The sequence below is a fragment of the Python bivittatus genome, unplaced genomic scaffold (assembly GCF_059951505.1).
Source record: "Python bivittatus isolate LINGU-HERP-01145 unplaced genomic scaffold, Pbiv_v1 ctg000850_np1212, whole genome shotgun sequence".
Taxonomy (NCBI): domain Eukaryota; kingdom Metazoa; phylum Chordata; class Lepidosauria; order Squamata; family Pythonidae; genus Python; species Python bivittatus.
The window spans coordinates 19602704-19626736 of record NW_028277112.1 but is presented as its reverse complement, the minus strand read 5'-3'; the positions used below and the strand labels follow the sequence as shown (position 1 = coordinate 19626736).

Sequence of the window (24033 nt, the reverse complement as noted above, 5' to 3'; positions counted from 1 at the left end):
AGTACATGTCTTCTTTATGCCTACTTGTGTGGTTTTCTTTCTCATTTATTACAAATAACATTTATGAGTTGCTCCAGGGTTCATATACTACCTCTGTGTGGAAACATATTTAATATAATTATCAATTGTTATTTTTTTCTTATTCTTACCCAAGACCACTATATATGTTTCTCATGTTACAGGAACAGCGAAAATGATTGTCATTTCAAACTGATTTCAAAATTGTGTGTTATATTATTTTACTATTTTAATTTTTCCCAATTACAGAAAAGTTACTAACAAAAAAGAGATGAGTTTATGAGGGGACTATTAAAATATTAAATTAGATTTCCATAATTTATATGGATAATGTCTAAACAAACATACAAGAAAAGTCCATTATTTTACAAAAACTGTTTAGTTATAAAAATATATACCATTCTATAAATCTCAGTTTGTAATCTCTTAGAAAGTTTTTTGGATTATTCATATTTAACTATCAGGTATTTTCTGTGCCATTAAATAAGTATTAAATGGTATGTAAAAGAGACCAAAATGATTTATTTAATGAACAATATCTCTAAGGTTTTTATAATATTACACAGATACTTGATGAACCTAAATTTGAGGTTAGTCGTTGTCTAAGCCATACATTTATGATATAATAAATATATAATTTATATTTTTATATGTATAAAGTTATAATTCAGATTAGTTTTTGTTAAATTTGCATAGATTATCACTTTCTTAAAATTGGTTATTATAGAGAATTGGGTGTTTTTAGAACAAAGTATTGATGTAGACAAACAGTGTCTATTTTTGTAATATGGCCCCTTAATATTTAGAAAAGTATTCCTTGATTTAGGCTACGTTTATGCTGGATATTTAATTGGACACCCTATGGCATCATTATATAATATTCTAACCAGGATAATCTAAGTGTCTTAGTTACAATTCAGTAATACCTTAACTATTTAATTATTTTTTGACTAGGCAGATGAGAAATCTTAGACTCTGCTTGTTTGGATAAAAATATAATTTTTAATGCTAGTTCCATTTTATTTTACTACAAAAACCCTGCATGTTAAGATAATACATTTATATATTATTTGTTTGTTTGCTTAGTTACTTATTTTAGAAATGTGTAGAATAATATGTAAAAGTATAAATCAGAAAAATATTTTCTCTCTAGTTATGTGAGCAGGCTTTTCCCTTGCTATCCTTTTCTCTCATTGTGACCTTATTTGTGACTCAGATTGGGTGGGGAGGGGGTGAAAGATGTAAATCCATTTTGCTAGTGGTTTCTGTTTTATTAGCATGTTCAGTTTCACTGTAACACAAAATAAGCATTAAAAAACATGGACTACATTTATATTAAGCTTGAATCTCTTTCAGTACAGCCATTTAAATGGGTCAGTTCTTGGAATCTTAGTATACCATATCTATTTAGGGATTTAATGAAATAATTAATGAATTTATTTCCTGAAAAACTACGAGATATTCAGGGTTGTTGTTCAGAATAAAATTTGCCCACCTTCTTTATACATTGCAATAATTTATTGGTGTGATACATTATATACTTATTTGGAATAGGATAGCAATTCCCAGGCTATCTGCTATATTCAGTTTCCTAGCCTAAAAGCAGACATAGAAAGTATGATAGCAGACATGTTAATCTTTTCTCTTCATTTGATAAGTTTTTAAACTCATATTTTGAATTCGTTACAATGTGTTACAAATTTTAATTGATACTGTTACCACAAATGTTATTCCACATATTTCCTATATAAATATTTCTTAGATTTTGAGAAAATATATTCAGGAGGAAAACATTTGAGAAGGAATTTGTAAAGAAGAAATGAATAATTATGCAAAAATGATTAATGAAAAGAACAATATAATTTCCTATCTCTCCCCATCCTCTATCTGCATTTAGCTGTTAACAAATACTGGCTTAGGATAATTACAGAGGAGAATAAAACCACTTCCACATGATCCAACAGCAGAAAGCTGGAACAGTTTCCTGAGCTTACCAGGCCTATAGAGAACAGGATATTTAAAATATTTAACAGGAAACCAATTTCTGAAGCAGTTAGGTAGGTTTCTGTGCTGTCAGCAAAGAGAATATTGTTTTCAGTTTGTTGCGCTTTAAATGCTGTTTAGGGAGCTGTGTAAGTTATAATTAATACATAAGAAGAGATTCAGAATTTTATACTCAAATAAATTGGCCCTCTTATAGAAACTACATGGATGATATTCAGAAACTTATTTACTCACAAGAATGGTCAAAAGTGTCATCAAACTGTTTACATTTACCCCTCCTTTCCAGAAATCGCGAAGCCATAAAACTAGCAACATAATCCACTTCTGGTTGTAGTGGACCTAGGAGAAACTTTTCTAACATACTAATAGTCCCAGAAATCAAGTATATAGTATATTGTTTATAAATAAGCAATTTGTTTTAAAACTTCATTTATAGAATGTTTCTGTTGAAATTTCCTGTCACATTTGTTACATCTCAGCTATGAACCAAATGGCCTTAGACAATACGCATTAGGGTACTGGCTATCACAAATTATGTTGTCTTAATGGATACAGAGCAATGAATGACAGTGAAGTAATGTCATCTACCAGGAACCCAGAAGCATGCCTTCTCTGTTGCAATGCCTGCCCTCTGGAATGAGATTCCCCCTGATATCCATGTACCTTCTATCATGCTGGCTTTCCAGAAAGCCTTAAAACCTACCTGTTCTTTCAGGCCTTTGGTTAGGGTGGTCGGGGTCACTGCAAGATTGTGTGTGCATGTGGTTGACTGGTTGTGCCATTGGTTCCTGATGTTTATTCTTTTATTCTAATGTCTCCATTCTGTTTTTATGCTGTTGCTTTTATTGTAAACCACCCAGGGTCAGTTGGAATCAGGTGGTACCTAAATCAAATAAATTAAGACCATTTGTTGGGCTGCTGTGAAAAATATGCTTGGCATCATCTGGCTTGATTATCTGGGAGAAGTTTGCTCCTGCAACTCCTGAGGAGGTGGGCATATTCTCAAGACTAAACCAACCACCTGTTTATTAAATCCTTCTCTCTCATGCCCTGTGAAAGTGATTCAGGAGGTGACAGGGAGTTGGGTTCATGCTATGCTTCTTTAAAGGAGGGGGTAATCTTGCTAGTCTTGAAAGAGGTGGTGATGTGCCTTTTCTGCCCTGGACAATTTTCATCTAGTCTCCATACTTCCCTTTCTGGAGAAGGTGGTTGAGAAAGTGGTTGGGCTGCAGTTACAGAGATTCCTAGATGAAATGGATTATCAGGATCCTTTAAAGTTAGGTTTCAGGTTGAAACATAGTACTGAGGTAATATTGGTCACATTTGGTAATTACTTTTGGCAGGGCCAGGATGGGGTGGTATAAACATTCTGGTCTTTCTTGATCTCCAACAGCTTTCAATACCATCAACCATTCTTCTGGACTGGCTGTGGGGTAAGGGAGTAGGGGACCCAGTGTTGTGGTGGTTCTTCTTTCTCAGTAGCCACTTCGGGGGGGAGGCAAGATTTTGAGTGCAAAACAACTGGTTTTTGGTGTGTCTCAAGGCTCAGAGTTTTCACCCCTCCTCTTTAACATCTACATGAGACTGCTGGGGGAAGTAATCTGCCAGTTTGGGGCCTGATGGTGATGATATCCAGTTGTACTATACATCTTGACTCCTGGCTTTTGTCCCAGTGCCTGGAGGTTATTGGGATTTGGATGGGGAGGGACAGGTTCAGGCTCAAGCCTGGCAAGTCCGAGTAGTTTTGAGTGTTTGGTCCTCCCAGTTCTGGCAACTTTCCATCTGTGCACAACTTGAAGATCTTATTGGAATCTCAGCTCTTGCTCATGGAGCAGGTAGCAGCTGTGACCAAGAAGGCCTTTGCACAAGTTCAGTTTGTGTACCAGTTACGCCCATTCCTGGAGCTCTTCTCATGGTCATCCACACCTTGGTCACTGTGTGGTAGAATTACTGCAACATGTTCTATATGGGGCTGCCAATAAACACCATCCAGAATTTGCTGTTCTTTCTACAATACAGTGACAGAGCAGTGATGCCTTGCTGTGCTCATGTAATAACGCCACTATGTGAGTTGCACTGGATATCATTTGGGTTCCAGGTGCAATTCAAGGGACTGGTTATCACTTACAGAGCCCTACATGGCATAAGGCCTAGCTATTTGAGGGACTGCCTGTCTCTGGGCAATGTGGTAGTGTCTGCTCATCCTATTCATCAGCAGGGTTGGCCTGCTACAGATCCCATCAATTAAACAATGTCATCTAGTGGAACCCTGGAAGTCGGCCTTGTGTCCTGGCAATCATCAACAGGCACATAGAGATAAACAACATTTACACAGCATTCAAAAGAGACAATAAAAAGGAAACAAAAAGACCAGAACACCTCTTCACCAGCAATCAACACCCGGGTATGCATGGATTAACACCAGGATTAACAACAGACAAACAAGCAGTAAACAATACCCTAATAAAGAAACTAGCAACCCAGACAAACAAACAGTAAACAACAGCCTAATCTAGGAACTAACAGGGAAAAAAACAACACCCCCACCAACACTGACAGGGCAAGCTACTGCATATAAACAGAGAGCAAACCTCACTGAAGATGTTATCTAGTCAGGTAATGAAGCGTCTGCAAGAAACAACCAAACTCAAAGAACCCCAAGGACTCTACAGTTCAACCCTGAGTATGTATATTCTTCTCTGTCTTTATTTTCTGCTTGTGGGCATGCAATCCAATTTCAGTGGAACATTAAAAATAAGAGCCCAAATTACGGGCACACTCAGAAACACCACCACCCTCCCTGGAAGAGAAAAGTATGCCAGAGACTTTGGTTGAGATTAGCTGAGCAGCCACTTGCTTTGTTTTTCAAGTAAATTATGTTAAGCTTTTGGGTTTTCTGAGTGTGTGTGTACAAGTTTGTAGTTTTGCTCCCAAGTGGTTATTATCTTCTCTGCCATAAGCACCCATTCCTGGTTTTCATGAGATATAATATCTGCTATATCAGTACTTGGAAATTATTATTATTAAATTCATAGTTAACTTTCTCCATATATAAAGTGGCTTACCTCAGTAAGACAAAGTACAAAATACGAAACACAAGAAAATCAATACAATTAAAGTTGAAATTAACTGCTGTATTATTAGGCACTAAAAAATAAATTTAAAAATATGGGCCAGCAAAACAAATTAGCTTAAAACAAAGATAAGGAGCTGTACTTATTAACAGGCTGTGGACCAGATATACACCCATTCATACCATATATGACTGATTATCTGCCATCAAGCCAGTGTTGACTCTTAGCAAAAATACAGATAGATTTTCTCCACTCTGGTCTTTCAGATCTTAGAACAGTGCACCCATCGCCACTGTAATTGAGTCCATCCACCTTCCTGCTGATTGTCCTCTTCTTTTTCTTTCCCAACTTTATAGCATTCTCTAGAGAGCTAGATTTCTGCATAATCTGTCCTTCCTTCCTTCCTTCCTTCCTTCCTTCCTTCCTTCCTTCCTTCCTTCCTTCCTTCCTTCCTTCCTTCCTTCCTTCCTTCCTTCGCCTATCCATGGTATTTTCAGGAATCTTTTCCAGCACCAGGTGTCAGTACTCTTTCTATCCTGCTTACTCAAAGTCCCAGCTTTCACTTCAATAGAGTATTACAGGGAAAGCCATTCCCTGCACAGTTCTGATCTTTGAAAGTATAGACACATCCTGGCATCTGAATATCTTTTCCAAAGCCTTGATTGCTACTCTGCCAAGTGCTCATCTGCAGTGCATTTTTTGAGCGCTGATTCCTTTACTATCAACAGTTGATTCTAAAAGACAGAAGTTGTCCACAACCTTAATATCTTCATTGTCAGTTTTATGGCTGATTGCTGTACCTGTTGTCATTAGTTTTTAAATCTAGTCTTCTTTATATTGAATCTTAGTCTAATTTTTTTGCTGTGCTCCTTGACTTTCATTATTAGAGCCTCCAGATTTGTATTTTCAGCTATCAAAGTACTATCAGCTTAGTACAGGTTACTGATATTTCTTCCTTCCATTTTTAAAACCATGCTTATCTTCTTCCATCTTCTCTCAATATATATATTCTGCATATAGGTTAAATAAATAGAGTATACAGCCTTATCTCACTCCTTTGCCAATGTGGAGCCAATCTTTTTCACCATCTTCTGTCCAGACTGTTCCTTCCTGTCTTGTGTATAGGTTTTGCATGAAGATAATTGGATGACCTGAGATTCCCATTTTTCTAAGCACATTCCACAGCTTGGCATGATACAATCAAAGGCCTTACTATAATCAGTGAAGCACATACTGACTTCTTTTTGATATCTTTTTATCTTCTCAATTATCCATTATGCATCAGCAATAACATCTCTTGTTCCTTGATCTTTTCTAAGGTTTGAACATCTGGCATCTCCTTTTCTATTTAGGATGCATTGGTTAATCCTTAGCATTATTTTGCTAGCATGTAAGTATAGTATAAACATATAAAGACATAGTATACACAAATTTGTCTTTTGTTGTTCTCCTTCCCAGCACTCTTGCACAGATCATATGGAAAAGGAAGTAATATGCTCTTCTACACAAAATGAATGAAGAACGGTCACTAGAAGAGAATGAGAAGTCTAGTCCAATCCCTCACAAGGATCCTGAGCTTTGTTAAACTAAAAAGAAGGAGGCAATAATAAAGGTTCCTTCCTGTTAGCATCTATTTCAAGTTCACTGCTCTACATTTGCCTTTTATGTAGAGAGCCAGCAATCTAGTCCCCAACGGATTTTATCAGCTAGATGACAGAGAGCACATTACTGATTTTTGCTCATTTATAGCGTGCGGAAGAGGCTCCCTACAGTTTAGAGACTACAGTATCCGGTCAGAGGACCACATATTGTCCACCGTTGACTTAAGGTGTTCAGCAATCCATCATAACATGAGATATCAACAAGAAACAGAAAAGTGACCTTCCTAGAGGACCTTACCTGGGATCTAATTAGACATATTTTTTTTTAGATTTTTATCCTGACTTTTTTTCCAAATATAATTCAAGGTGGCAAACATACCAATAGTTGAGGAAGAATTTCCCCACAACAACAACTCTGTGAGGTGAGTTAGGCTGAAAGAGAGTGACTGGCCCAAAGCCACCCAGCCAGTTTTTCATGCACAAGGTGGGACTAGAACTCAGAGTCTCCTGGTTTCTGCGCCAGCACCTTAACTACTACACCAAACTGGCTCTCAACTACAGACAATTTCAACTACAGACAAAGTGTTTCAGTTTTCCTATGTCTTTTAATGTGTTGTAACCTTAAACTAAATTTGTTTTTATTATTTATACATACTATAATCAGCTGAAGAGAAGAACCCTAAATTTAAGAAGACCCCCCACCAACAAAGGGAAGAATGGATAGAAAAAATATGAAACAATTTTTTTTGTGCAATTTTTCCACACTTTATTGGCAGCTCTAGTTGATATCAGTCTTGGAGATTTCCTCCCCCCGAACAAATTAAGAGTGTGTGATGTACAGGTATGTATCTATATCTATCTCAGAAACTATCTCCACAAAAACATACTGATAGAAATAGTTGCTTTCAAAGTGAAATACACCATTTATAAAATTGATGTTCCATCTGCATATATTAACCACTCTTTCTCACACGTGCACACGCTCACACAGCACAAATACAAGTATCCAGATATTCCCATCCCTCCTCTACTGAAAAAGAAAAAGGGTGGAAGTAGTATGAGAGGAAAGTATACCTGCTCTTGGAGGGAAAGAAAAACATCGGAACAAAATAAAATAGAAATAAAATGAGAAGAGGTAATTTGATAGGGAAGAAAGAAAATGAGAGAGAATCCATGTTTAAGGATTCAAAATGTTAAAACTCATTAGTAGCAGGGATAAGCCCCAGCCCTTTCCTAGTTGCTAATCTTCAAAGCAGGTAAATCATTCTCAGTAGCAAAATCTTTATTTGCATTTCCTGACCATTGATTTGTTGAGATGGCATTTTCTATTCTGGGCTAAACAAAATGGTCTCCTTCCAGTTTAGTTTATTTTGGGGAGTGAGGGTCTCATTTTCCTAGTGAATATAATTCATTTATTTATAGATACTTTTCATTTGCTGTTTTGTTGTAAATTGATATGAAAACTTTGTTGTAGAATGATTTGTAGATAAACATGCAAAAAAGGAAAGTTCCCAATTGTTTTTTCCTTTGTATTCCTGCCTTCCCATTCTTTGTCTTCCAATAATATGTCATCAGGGATATGAGACTTACGTTTTTATTAATATCTACAATTACTTGAGGAATAAGTAGGTATCACAGTATTAGCACTTAAAACTTCCTTAGTTCTGGTCTCAAATCAGAGCTACTGTAGTTTGTAGACATTATTGTATGAAGGAGTAAGGTATAGTTCATTTACCTGTAAAAAGAGTAAACTTCATTTACCAAATAAAGTTCATTTACTTAAATCATATGGAAGTTTGGAATTGCATTTTAATATCGGAGAAAAAAGAAATCTGACATTAATAAACTCCAAAAAATCTGTGACAAAAGTAGTTCAACATTTTATTTTACCTTGTTTAAGTTGACTTTGATGGATGCTTACATAAAGCTGAACTGCATTATAAATCTTCCTTACAATAAGCATTGTACTGTATTTACTTGGAGCTGTATTTCAGATCCATTTATCCATTTGATCCAGTACTGTTTCTTTGACTCACAGTTATTCTTCAGGGCCTTTTTCTGTTTTTAAGCTAGGGCTAAGGTTAGTTGGGAGGAACTGCTGAAGCAAGAACTTTTTCTGAGTGGATATTAGCATATTCCTGATTGTGGAAAGTCAAGTACTTTGTTTAAAATTCATTTTTCAGTTTAAGGAACTAGTGCTTTAATTCTGAGATTGTTAGAGACTTTTGTTCATAGTAGTAGTCCTCAGTCAACAACGGTCCGTGTAGTGACTACTCAAAGTTACAATGGCTCTAAAAAGTGACTTATGACTGGTGCCAAAAGTTAAAACGGTCGTAGCGCCCCAGCAGTCACATGATTGCAATCCAGGTGCTTGACAACCAGCTCACACTTATGATGGTTACAGCATCCTGGGGTCATGTGATCGCCATTTGCAACCTTCCCAGCCAGCTTCCAACAAGCAGAATCAATGGGGAACTCTGTGATTCATTTAACGACTGCATGATTCACTTAACAACCGCATGATTCACTTACAGCCTGTGGTGATTCGCTTAACGACTGCTGCAAAAAAGTCATAAAATCGAGTCTGGTCATGTGATCATTCACTTAACAACTGCATCACTTAGTGACCCAAAATCTGGTCCCAGTTGTGTTTGTTAAGCAAGGATTACCTGTACTAAATTATAACTATTGGCTTGAGTCTAATACCAATACCATCCAGTGTGTTTCCAGATGATGGACAAGCTGCACACTAAATTAATGGAGTATTGCAGTCAATAGAATATGCTGTCTTACTTTTCAGTGGGACATAACTGTCTCTTTCTGTATTCCAATTATCTCTTTTTTTGGTTCCATGTTAATGTAATTATATGCTTTTATCAATAATTTCTTAGATATTTTGCCCACATTTTGAAGTTAACCTTCATTTTTTGTATAATGTTTGTTTAGTTCTTTGTTTCACATTTAACTGTGTAACAGAGAATATCATTTTCCCTTTAGTATAGGTTAAGATAAAAAATGGCATTAAAAAGACTTTTGAATTCATTTTTTTAGAATATCCCCCCATCCCAAAATAATTAATGAAAATAAAATTTCAAGAACAACAATAATTCCAGTTAGCGAAAATGTGGCATTCTTTAAATAAAGCAGAATTAACTGGAAACATTACTATGCCAGAGGCTGAAATCCACATAAAAATCACTTCATGTTTTCCTTGAACTCCACTGATTGAGCCTAATATTCATCTTATACTGAATGAGCTCTGTCTCAACCTTTATAGGAACTGAAGAATATTGGCATCTGTTGTAATGAATAGTGGCACAGCAAAAAACTTAAGTGAGCTGGCGCAAGTACTGTCTCAGTATGACGAGCTAAACACAGGCATTGTTCAGGGAGCAGCCTCTGTGTCATTTTGGAAATTAAATCTTGGCTAGCTAACATTAGGTCTGTGTACACACATTGAGTTTCTTTGTCTGTTTACTGTAGTATCCATTCATAATTAAACATTTCATACAAAGTTCTAAAGAGGTCCTTGAATGCCTCCGCCTTTAAAAATGCCCTGAAACAAGTATTTGATATAAGGATGACATAGTCCTTCTCTCTTTTATTTGATAACATTCCTCTGTTCACACATCAAAAGGCTTAAGAATAAATTATCGTACTAGCTTTGCTAGAACTGGAAAGCAGGAAAGGAATTTTTAGCAAGTGGCAGTTAGCATTATAGTTGTAAAAAGGAATTTTACAATAGTATTCACGTTTTGTGACATAGTTATGTTTCCAGTGTCGCCTCCGTTTTCAGTAGTGGTTCTGATTTTTTTCAAGATAGATTACATCCATCTGTCCTTTTGATGGCTTAGTTGAAAGCTGAAATTTCTTTTAAAATACAGATTTTAAATTTTTTTTTAGTAAATTCACTGCTGTACACTGTTTTTTTCTGCAGGTAGGCATTTGTGACTTGACAGTAATTCCTGAACTATTGCACACATTTAACTAATGGATCAGATACTGAAGAGAGTTGGAAACCAATCAGGAATCCCTGACAAAGTCACAGGCTCTTGTTTCAGCTCTCCTACATCCTGCAATAAGAGATCAAAAAAGTAATAGCGGTCCTTTTTCCCCCCTTTCAAGCAGGTCCCATTTTCATAAAGTAACAAAATGTCCAGGCAAAGAACCACAACCTAAGTTAGATGATATGAGGAAACACAGGAAAGTATAGATGCAAACATATTCACAGAGAGGAGATAGAGGTTCTATATGCACAGAACCTCCTCTGATACGTATATAGCTATTGTGGTAACCTGAATCCCAAATGAATATAAATCCCTCGTGATAATATAATTCACATCCTGAGAATTTAGAGTGTTTCTTTTTAAGATAGAACCTGTTATTTTGGAAATAAAAAGTGACCTATAACCAGTGTCTGATTAAGAGACTTTAGTGTTTTGATTAGTCCTGGGAGAGAGAGCAAAATAATTGAAGGGTTTCATATTTTCCATAATTCATATATTGTCAGCTAGGCACAGCAAAATGTGCAGGTTACAGTTTAGCGTCACCCAGTTTGCTTCTAGGATTATGTGATGTTTGATAAATATTCCCTTTCCATTAACTTTCCATGACACATTCCCTTACCAACATTAATTGTGTACTCAATGACCAAAATTGCCTGTTCCATTTCTGTCATTCCAGGTAAACCTGGGATAGCCTTGTTGATTCTCTAACCTAATATCAACAGCAAAAGCATTAATTAATCTTACCTATGTTATCTTGATTTTTCAAGATGTGCTTTGCTTTCAGCTCTTAAACTGATAATAACAGGTGATAGCATCAGAGGATGCTTGTTGTTTTTGCAACACCATTTGGATATCACCTTATCTTAGATTCCAATTGATGGTATCACCAGAGAATTGCCATGGGACTATTTCTGTCTGAAGTAGATCTCATCAGCTATAATTAGAATTTCTGCATCAAATAATTTTAGCATTTAAGAGATTAGCTGAGAGCGTTAGCTAGGACCATGGAGATTCTGGAACCATCTGCACAGTTTGTCTTTGCTATTAGAGTGAGAATGTGCTATATATGTACAATATATTGGTTATTGTAACATTATTGTAATGCTGGAATGCAAATTGTATGACTTTTTATTCCAGAGGTGATTTTTTTAATGTAACAGATAACAGGATTTGGTATGGAGAGCCATTATATATTTTATATATATAAATATATATAACTTCTCTCCAATCTCCTTATTTTCCTTTGGCAATCCATTAAGCACAGGATCCAGCAGTCTAGTCAACTCATTACCCCATTCCTGTTTCTAATTTTTTTCTTCAGTTCCCCTATGAGTCAACCTTCCATTTGCAGTTTTTTGAAGGAAATATTTTCTCTAAACTAGGAAATATATATTTTTAAATATCCTGAGAAAAGGTAGTGGAAAACCACTTTTGTATTCTTGGCAAGAAAATTACATGGATACATCATATAGTTTCTAGGGGTGAATTCAACTTGAAGAAGTCTTTAATTTTTTTCTTCTTTAAGAGATTCCTTAACTCATTAATCATAAAGCTAAATGGAAAGTATTTTCTTAATATAGGTTGTCTGAGTCTTGCAGACAGTCAGCAACAACCTTCACCTGAGTACTTACTGTGAAGGTTCAGCCTTGGTAAATCACAATGGATTTACCATAGTCTTTTGTTTTGCTGTGTTACTAGCTGATTGCCAAAAACAAAGATTCCCCCCCCCCCAAAACCCTAACTAATTAAAAACCATCAGGAAAACAGTCCTGGCTGGCTGCTTTGGTATATGCATTTAAAATACTCAGCAACACAGAACATAAAAAAAAAATGAGGTTGTGCACATTCAGAAGAACACCTGAAGAGCCAACGGGACAAACAAGAGCAATAACAACAAGTTAAAACATCTTCCTTGTAGCAAAATGTACTGTGGACTGCATCACAGTACATAAGAGCGTGAACAAAATGTGTGTGCATGGACACCAAATATTAACAGACCAAAATAACTAGCAACGAGTCTGCATTTTTAAATCGATAATTTCCTCAGATGGCGTGGGAATGCAGAATTCAGTAAACATCAGAAGTTCCACAAAACAATGAAATACATAACATTCTTGCTTTTTAAAAATCCATTCAGAGTCAAGAGTTCCAAAAAAGTCTTTGCCCAAGTACACCAAACCATAAAGCATAAATGCATAAAAAAGACTCTGTGTTGCTGGTTTGCTGAGTTTATGCATAGATGTGCACAATTGGTATGCTCCTTTGTCCATTGATTGTGGAGCTGTTGGCGTCTTTGAAGATTAAAGGCATCCTGAATCAACGTCAACTTCAATAGAAAAGCATGATACAGTAAACCCGTATCTGATTTCCAGAACCCAGTTGTACTGTACTTACTCAGCTTTTGGGATTTGCATGCTATTTGATGAAGTAAACTACAGCTCGCAAAAGCTTGTGCCCTTTAACAAAATTTATTAGTTGGAAAAGTGCTACATGACTCCTGATTTTTTGTTGCAGTAGACTAACACAGTTCTTCTCCTACAATGTCCCTTGGATCATATCCCATGAACCCCCAAAGCCCTTGTGTCATGCACGCTGAAGTAAACTTCAGTTAATTCCATAGGACAGTGTCCTAGGTTGGAATTACCATCTAACATTCTACAATATAGAATTTTGTGTGGACAAATGTTAAATGTGGAATATTTTCAGTTGATTTTCCGTAACAAATCAGTGAGGCTGAATGTTGAAAATATATTCTCAGTTATATAGAAAGAAGAATATGAACTTTTAGGATTGCTGTCCATATTTTGGAAAGAAATCACACATTTATTTTATACTTTGAAAAACTCTGTAAGTACAATTTGAAAAAGGTAGTTACGTACATTTGAAAAATGGTGTTAGTTCAGTATTCACATATGCTCTTGGTAATGTATGGGATTGTAAGCTCTCTCACATCTACTAATTATACTATGGTTTTGGTTTTTTAGTTTTAATTAAAACAGCTCTTCTGAGATTAAGCCCTTTTACCATTAGGCCTTTGAAATCTGAGATAAAAAGCAAATGTTATTTCATAGCATTATTTACATGATTTTAATTAATGATTATAATCTCTATGGTTACTTTTTGCAAAAGGGTATTTAATCGCTTAAACATTTTTCATTGTTTGCATTTTGTAGAAACACTTGGGCCTTGAAGTGTTATATCAATTTTAATTTTTTAAACATACTGTTGTTACCTCCTCAAACTCATTTCCTATCGCAACACCTGTTTTTCATGCAGACTGAGCCAATAGATAAAGAAATAAAGCTTGCTTCCTTTTGCCAAGACATAATATAGTTCCTGGCAAGGTTACATTTGAAAATAGTTTTTCGTGTGGGTTCATATTCAACTAGCATTGTTATTGCCAGATCATCTGACTAATGAAGGGCCAAAATGATAGTGTATTCTTTTTCTTTGCTTGAGGCGTGAACATGTAGCATTTCTTTTGAGAAAAAAGGATGGTGGTGTTTCAAACAAAGTAGAAAGTTTAACATCATAGGAAGGTCAGTATTTTTACTGGTAACATGGGGGGAAAGCAACTTCATTAACAAAAGAAAAAATAAATGTTGTGCTTGCAAGTAACTGGAATAAACAGTAACTGTTGAAGGATTTTTTTTTTTCCCCAGTAGAGATCAGCATGAAAACTGTCTGGACATTAGCAGTTTGAACTATTAAGTACCAAAACTTCATATACCTTTCAAAGGTATTTTGTGTTTAATCTATAAGGCTTGAGAGCATTTACAAAATCCTTGTTATTATATATGGAGTATCAGGCATATTTTTAACTGTGATTTTTGTAAAAACAGCTATTTATTTAATTTGGGGATAGGTTGAGGGTGAATGGTTTGTTAAAAACACTGAATATTTTAATAAAAAATAAAATGGAGGCAAGTTTAATTAACTTGATCCTTTTTATCAATTACACAAAAAGTCATAATCAAATATTGTACTTCATTAATATTAAGATGGGTGTAGAAAATACTTGTCTCTCAGAGGATTATTCCTCACTGACACTGAATGTAAATAAACTTGTCCGAAGTTGTAGGGGTTCTATTCAGGTAATACTGCCTACTGTAAGTTAAGCCTGCACCTCTCAGGAGGACATAATAATAAATGGCTGGGTGACTTTGGGCCAGTCAGTCTCTCTCAGCCCAGTTCACCTCACAGAGTTGTTGTTGTGGGGAAAATAGGAGGAGGAAGGATATTGATATGTTTCCTTCCAAGTATATGGATTAACTCTAACATACTCTCCTTAGCAAGATATCTAGCCATCTTGCTTATTCCAAAAGTACTCAACTATAAATTGGGGCACCAGGAAAAGCATTTAAGCAAGTTGTATTCAATCTGCTTTATATACAATATGAAACAGTGCATTACAGCATGAATAGCAATATTGGAAAGTAAGCATTCACTTCCTAATTATTTGTGAATGTGATTTATCATCCTTGCTGATCACAACTTTGTAAATACTGTGGCATATAATGGGAACACATTTTCAGTCACTGCATTTCAAAGATAAACAAAGGAAAATTGAATGTGTGGTGCTCATACACAACAAGAGAAAATGCTGTATAATGCAGAAATCCATTTTTAAATGTCTGCATCCCTATTTTGCTTTGTTAATTGGCTTTATGCTCTAGGGGGGATTAATGCTGAAGTGAACAATATATATGTATTACATTGCATTCCTTTAGCCAAGTCAATTAATCTCTCTCTATTTTTCAAAATAGTTTCTCTGTGGAAGATGTTGTGCAAGTTAGACTAATTGTAATAAACAAGGAAGCATTTGATAATCACAAACCCCAATGCAATAATCTGTAAAACCTCACTGCTTACGTATATGAAATAACTTTAGAACAGCTTGCAAGTAACCATTTACTTTTTGTATTCCTAATTAGGTTTTGGTACAATGTATAGAATTCTTTATTATTTTAATCACTACTACTCAATTTAAGGAGTTCACCAATTTCTTTTTTGTAGTCAAGAAACCAAGATGGTAATTCTTACTAAAGAATCAGTGATTAACTAAGCTAGAAATGTTAGGTCAAGCCTTCTGATTTAAACTGAGGATAGATTTAAGGCATCACTGGCTAGATATATGAGCATGACTGGCCCTTCTGTACAGTAGTTGTTTCCTTTTTTAAACAGTTGATATGTATGTTTGCATTATATATATGCATGTGTACATATGTGCATAGCCTAGCCCTTTCATCACACAGAGACTTCAAAACTGAAAAAGTTGCTCTAACTAATAAGTCTTTAGAGCCAAGTGTAAAACAACCCCATTAAGTTTTGCTCTGATTTTAAAATGTAAGAAAATTCTATTGGAATCTGGCATAAGTATCCCACAATGCAGGGCACCACCAGCGTGGCAATTATGCTAGTAGATAGGCAGCAGTGATCTTCATTTATTCCTTCTATGCTGCAGTGACAAGATGCCATGAAAAATCTGCTTTGAAATTTAGAAAAGCTGCTATTTGGCATTACAGAAGGAAGTAAACATACAGTGATTGCCACCCTGCTTTCAATAGAAGAATTATGGGTAGAAAAGATTTCTTTTAAATTCTAAATTATACATTAATTGTTATTCCCCAAGGATTAGTTAAATTATGATCCTGTTAATTGTTGTATCCTGTTTCTGATAACATTTTTATCTTTAATTAAATTTAAATTTAAATATTTGTTCTTTATAGCGGCAACTGTAGAAAAAAATATTTCTCAGAAATAGGCAAATGGACTCAAAATAATCATTGTGGGGATGGGCAATTATTTGGATCTCGAGTACAAAAAGTATTTGAATCTAATGGGTTGGACTCACTATCCAGCACTGGCTCTTTTAAAAAGGCTGAACCTTTACCTTGGGTCACACCCTGCTGCCAACTTCTTACCTACTTCCCAACTCAGATGCGTATTTCCCTGACCATACATAGCTGTTGTGTGGGCCCAGGAAAAGACATGAATCTTTTAAGGAACTGCCAACAAGGAGAGGGTGCCCACACTAGAATTGAAGCATTTTTGCCTGCTTCAGATCCTAATACTGCATACCTCTAAGAACCATCAACAGTTTGTTCTTCCGTGGTACTAGCGAGTGTGCCACTTAACCAGTTTAACACTGTTATCCAGTGTCCAATAATTTTTTTCTAATCTTGCATCTGATAGTTTTGAAAATGTAGTTTTAGAAAAGAAAGATGATTACTAATTTGTGTTACTGCATCAGTAAATTTGTTTTAAAATAGACATATCTAAATTTGTATTTTCTATTTTACTTTTCCATAGTACAGCTTTCCTAATAAATTATTTTAATTTGTTGCTGAGTTGAAGAATATTCTTGGCACCTTGTAGTGAAGCATTAAGAGTATTAGGAATAACAAAAATGTCACATGAAAATGCTAAATGCATATTATAATCAGTGTGGACAAATATATATGTACCGCTAGCCTTTTTTCTGGTAAATACTGATAAAGTTCATTTTTCTGTTCAGAAATACATGTCAAACTGTTTCCATGAGACACCCATATCAATTTATGGCAAAAAGTAGTTTTGCATATATATTTGCCTTTCTAGATCATTTTTTAAAAGTTTACACCATTTATGATTTTTTGCTAGGATAAAGAAGAAGAATTTATGAGTTTTTGTAGAATATTCTCCAATATTGGGTTGAAGTCTTTCAAAGCAAGAGCTTTTTTTTTTTTTTTTTTAATTTAAGTACTCAAATCTGCAAAAAGAGTACAGCTGGTTGCAGAACAAACAAACTAATGTCACTATATGGCCAAAGTGAGCACTTTTAAATGCTGGCTTTTCAATGGAAGGGAACAATCTATATAACCCCAAATTGAAATAAAAAGACTTTTTAGTGTTTTGTTTAATTGCATTATATTTCAAAATAATTCTTATATCTTTTAGAAGTATGCCTGTTTTAAGACAAAGCAATGGGAGAACAATTCTACTTGTAGCATCTATTTAAGATAATCTCACCTAAGTTTACTAAGATAACCTCTCTCTCTTAGACTGAAGCTAGTTTCTTCTGAGTTACTTGAATCTACTTGAGGTGGAAAGTATATCCAGCTTAAAAAAATTATGAATTGGAGCTGGCATGATTCTTTATCAATTATTTATTTACTGATACTGCTAAGTTACTGTGATCTCAGCAAGCTTTTGAGATATAGATATCAGATACTATATAAACTTACAATATAATATAAATTATAATTTGTAGTTTAAAACTATTTTAGAAGTCTTTAAGAAAAAAATGACACAGATTACAATTAAAAACTCATGCCAAACAGAATTAGCAAAAGAATATAAGACAGACCAAAGGAAAAGGGGGGAGTTGTCAAGCTCCATGTGGCTGGCAAAACGAAAGAATAAAGAGCAATACAGATTTCAGGAAGGTATATTTAATGCTAGTCTGGTTAATAAAAAGAATCTTGAAAACCATGAGAGTAAATTCCCAGCTTAGTTATAAAGAGTTAATTAAGGCAGTCTCTTTGAAACACTTCATTTCCATAACCCAAACATCTTGTCCCCTGCTTTCCCATAATTATTCACAGGAGGTCTAGAGGGTTTCTCATATACAGATGGCTTGAATACAGTCTTCTTTATCATTTGTCAGAAAAAAAGTAATTCAGATGTTAACAGATCACATGTATGACCAATTCATTGGTGCAAGTGAGGTGTACATTTTCTTTATTGTTATATAATTTTTATTTTGGCCATTTCTCACACATTGAAGATCCTCAGTTTTTGATTTCTTGATAGATTCGATATTTTTCCTATGAGGCCTTCATATATACAAAGTAAAACACCAAAGCTACTCCATTAGCTTGGTATGGTAGAACCTATCAAGACATGATGCTAATTCTTTAGCTTGGATTTCAGTCAGAGTTAAGAAACTATTTAGGGGCTTTTAAAGTTTATTTGTCTTTGGAGAGTGCTAAAACAAAGCCACAAAATACATTTTTTCAATCTGACTGGAACAGTGAGATTGTCACAGCTGGAAGTAGGCTGTTGCCACAACTCAAAGTAGAGTATTCCTCTGAGACCTACCTGAGATCCATTTGAAACTTGTTTACTGTAAGCTAGACACTATTGACAGGCCTTAAAAATAAATATTCTCAAATTGACTAAGAATTTTAGGTTTGCCTTCTTTTCACTGATATACTATGGCAAATATTTGCTACTTTTTGTTGCAACTAACAGAGTAGCAGCACAGAAATTAAAATATAGCCATAGGGGGGTGGTTTAGGAATACTTAAGGGAAAACTTCTCTCAAACAATTTGAATCTAAAACATAAAGTTGTTTCTCCCAGAGGTAGGCCTCAAGTGTCAGATTATGATTATCTCAGTATTCCAAATTCAGTGTATATGAACTAGAAGCTGGATCAGCATATTTAGACTTGCTTGATTGAGGCTGCATCTTAAGCACATTTTCCTATTGAATGCAACAGGCTTTACTTTTGCTAAACATGTATTGATTTGCAGTATAAATAGTGGTCAGTTTAAGCCTCCTATATGTAATTTCAACAACAGATGTCATATATTTAATTCGTGCATGTGTGTGCATGAAATAAGAATCAGGCTTTAATTTTTCCCATATTTTCCCATAATGCTGCTATAATCATGTATAAAAGCTTATTATATTTCCCACAGTACAAGTGTGAATGCTTCTAACCATCACCTGTCAAAACTTGATATTGTAGAACCCCACATTCTTTGTGGAGAAATTGGTACATAGATTTTTTTTCACTTTTCAGTTTATTAGTCCATATCTTGGATAAGGAAAGAATTTTGAGTGTAGTTGTCATTCTTTTGAAATTTATACTTTGTCACCTATCGGAATAATAACTATGCTACAAATCTGAGTTCTTATGTATCATATAAAGCCAATAAATAAAAATTCTGTGATTTTGCATGTTAAAAATAAACCCAAAGGTGCAGATATTAAATGATCAGTTGTCTGTTATACTTGATCTTAGCTGAAAGACCAAGAAGCAATAGTTGTCTGTTAAGAATGTTTACTCCAGTTACCACTATCATCCTTTTATACACAAAATATATTTCTCAGATTCAGTCTCTGGAATTTAAGTTAAGCTATGATGTAACAATAAATCTCTAGCCAAAATAAAGTAAAAATCACATTTTTAATGGTTAATTTTCCATTAAGACACCAATTAGATAATTTGAAATATTTATTGGAATATTTAGTGTGTCTGAAGAACATTCCCTTACATCTGAGAGGGTCTTTTCCCCACTAGATTATATACCTGTCTATCTCTCTGAAATATTTCTATTAAAAATGGGAAGGAGGCATCCTTCAGCAGCACCTTACTTAAAAGCATGCTTCTAAGCCCAAATGGGCCTCAGAAGCTTTCTTAGAAAATAAAATGTTGGATAGCTGCAGCCCAGTACTTAGTTGCCAGTGTGCCCACCTGCCTAAAACAAGGACAAAGGGGTAGAAGAGAATGCAAGAAGGAACTCCTTTGTAACCTGTTATATCCCCATGGTAGCCATTTTGTGAATTAACAAACTCCCCCAGAAGCCAATTTGCCCAAGTACCAACAACATACACAACATTTCAAATGTGTTCACCTGTCCAAAAATGCAGCAGAGATTTTTTTTACAGCACTTTTTTTTTTTTTTTTTTACAAGGGTGAGATTTATTTAAAAACTTCAAAAACATGACTAATATTGGCAAAATATTGTGCAAGGGGGTAGTCATAGAAATCCACAGCAGAAGTTCTATAAAAACTAGAAACTTGAGTTACTTAAACAATTGTAGGTGAGCTTCAATCAGTCTCTCTCTCTCTCACTTACATACACACATATACACACACTGCTACTTATTTCTAAGTAGCTGTACTTAGGTGCTGTACATAGATAATGTATTTAGAAATGATCTCTGCCAGGAAGCTAACATTCTCATATAGGCACAGTATATAAAGAAATTGAAAGAGTGAAAACCAAGAAAATCAAAAAGAAGTTTGTTTCCCAGTTTGGATTATTACATATAATTTGCATAAAAGTTATACTGAAAAAAATAACAAAAAGGTAAAAAAATATTGTGTGTGTGTGTGTGTATTAGTTTATCACTGGTTATCAGGGAAATGGGATTGTTGAGGTAAAAAAAATATAGAAGGAGTAGATATGGGAAAAACAGCATACATGATTTAGGAAGAAAAAATAGGAAAGGAGTAAGTAAAAAAAACAACATATAAAAAAATGGAGGGTTGACTAGAAGGGTAGATAATTGAGGAGCAAATTGAAAAAATAGAAATAGGCTAGATGGTAAAGAGAACATTCAGTAGTTTGACTAGGGACAAAGAAGAATATTAACAGCTGGTGAAATAGAAAATTCCAGAGGTTATAGAGATGCATAAATAAAAACAGTATCTGTCTGTTTTAACAGTCTTAAATCTAAATGGTAAATGAAGTGTGGTCAAAAATTTCATATACCAATTATGTGAGAGTGCAGAAGGATGGATGATAAAATTATAAAAATTCAAAAATGCAGATAGAAAACAAAATGTGGGAAAAAGATATAAGAAATCCACCTTCAGTTTCCAAAAAATAACTGAAAACCAGTAATAATTAGCAATTGTAAATTACAGTGAATGATTACAGATCATCAGAGGAAATGTGATATGTACATACATTCTTCTCAAAATATATAGCTTTTCTTGTGTTGAGACATATAGCATCTTTAGAATTAAATTTTTTCCAGTTTTCATGTTTTCTTGTTTATATCTTAAATAAACTTTTTTCACCTTAGTAAAATATAATTGCTGTAAAAAATAACCATGATCCAGAGTACTATTTTCAGATAGTCATTTCAAGTCTCATCAGGTTCTGTTTCTAATTGTGTCATTTCATTTCATACTGCTAAGGTGATTGAAACTCCATTTTTTAAAGTGAAATATTCTGAACCAATGTCTGGCAGCTTCTATTAGCTGAAATGAATCACAAACAGTAACAAGGTCTCCAAGGACCACTTTTCTTGCAAGCTGTGTAGTCATATTTCCTCATTAGTTCATTTCAGTTGTCACTAATGCCATGTTCCAGGCTTTTGCAAGATAGTCCAAAACATAAAAACTATCTATGCATATAGAATAGACAATTATTTCCCATAATTCAAAATCCTTTTGACTCCATTTGATAGCATGTATTTTACAGTATCATTAATATATCTTTATCCAATAGATAAACATAGAGCATAAGGAAGAGACTTCCCAGGAGAATGTGCAAATTGTAATGAAAAATGCATCCCTTTTAAATTATTTTTAAATACATATTTTAGCATTTACATAAGAAATAGCAGAAAGCCATATATTTTAATTAAGATATTTAAATATGCATAAAATAAAAATGTATTGAGTGTTGAGAATATTTTATGACAATACATAACAGCATTCCATGCTTTAACTTTGTTTAAGGTTGTTGTGTATATAACCTTACTTTATTTCTGTGACTAGATGTCAGTTGACATCACTAAGGTAGAAGTACAGGTAAAAAGCAGTGCTGTTCACGGTATATATAGTATTGGTCATTCATTCTGTTTTACATTGAATAGTACACGTTTCAATCTCAAATTTTGTTTATGAAGATCTTAGAATAGAAAATATAACTTGGTTTATAATTTAAGGAACACTATTGCCGTTTTCTCTACATATACCCACTTAGTAATAGGAAAAAAATTACTGTGTCACTCGTATGATTTTCAAGATATTAAGAAATATAGAGAAAAACTCAGAAGATAATACAACTGATTAATGAAAATTGTTGCCTGTTTTGGATTACAAACCAAGCATTTCAGCAATAAAATAATTATTATTATGAAAATACTGAAATTTCTAAAATTGTTTAAATGCATTGTTTTTGTTTTTTCCTCTCATGTTTGAACAAGATAATGTAAAATTCAGAATTATACAATTCTGCTAGTAATCAAAAAGAATTAGAACCAAAATATCCTTTCCAATTAATATATCCTTCTGCAAGTCAACATTTATATTTTATGCCCTAGTGTTGGTTCCCATCAGTAATACTGACTGAAGCATACAGGAAAAAATTGAGTGTCCAAATTTACAGTTGTAGTTAGTGCAATGTTTAAGTTAAAAATTAGTAGTATTTCAAAATCAGAACAATTTGAGTGTTATTGTTTTTTAATCTAAAGTGCTATGTTACTACTAAACATTTTGTTGTTAGTTTGGAACCATTTATTTAATATCTTATAATTAAGAATAAAATGAGATAGGATGCATTATGTTATTGAATATTTTAAAATATTGTTAACTTTTTTGAATTAATTCAAAGTGAAAAATAGAGAATTTATATATTTTGAAATATATTAGAATGTATTCACATTAAGTTAAAGTTTCAGTATTATCCATTAGTCAATGACATTCTAACAGTCTAGTAGCCATTGGGTTTTCAGTCATATAAAATCTATACAAACTTTGTTTAATCTAGATTTATATGTATTGCAGATGTGTGGAGGTCATTGCTAAAGAAGGACAGAATTTGAAAGAACTATATTTGGTATCATGTAAGATCACAGATTATGGTATGTAATTTTTTTCCCTTATTTTTTTCCCCTGGATATATAGACTTTGGTGGGTGCAGGTCATAGGGCATAAATGACCTCAAACAGAATGCACTAGAGGTAATGATACTTCATTTTAAATTGTATCTCCTTCTTTAGCCTAGAAGCCAACTGATCCACTCAGCTAGTGCCTTAAATGCTCCCATTAGTTGTAAGGGTAGAGTGACAGGTAACTTGGATAAACAATTAGAAGAGATTTGGGAGTTTTTGGAGGTTCCCTTGTCTCATGGCTCCCTTAGAACCTGGCAACACCTCTGAAAATTAATGTGAATGAATACAGTGAACATTTAAACTTATTGGAAAGTACAATATGTTCTATTACAATAGTTTTAAAATTTTGATTTTAAATGACTAATGAATATTAAATATTCAAATGTTGAAACTTCTCTTGGTGTATATAATTTTCTAAAGGAAAACAATGAACATATGTGTAGTTAGATTAGACAGTAAATTTGAGCTTCCAAGTGAACGGGGAAATTATGATTTAAAGCTGCATGGCTCTGTATAGTTTCCATCTTTTTAGTTCTAATTTGTCAATTCAGATCTCATGCTTTATTGTTACAAAGCTCACTTAATGATCATGTGATATAGTAGCTGGACTTGAACCATTGTTCCAATAAATCAAATTCCATAATCTACTAGATTTTCAGGGTTCTTATTTTGGTAGCTTCCAGCATCACATAGTAATTTTCAATAGA

At 34.1% G+C, this 24033-nt stretch overlaps 1 protein-coding gene across 1 annotated transcript in view; it reads left to right on the top strand.

Moving 5' to 3' along the window:
* FBXL17 (F-box and leucine rich repeat protein 17) overlaps positions 1-24033 on the top strand; it is a 177576-nt gene that overhangs the window by 87434 nt on the left and 66109 nt on the right. Inside the window, exon 7 of the mRNA XM_088129842.1 lies at positions 23220-23296. Coding sequence (XP_087985968.1) covers positions 23220-23296 — 77 coding nt within the window. The remainder of the gene's footprint in view (positions 1-23219; positions 23297-24033) is intronic.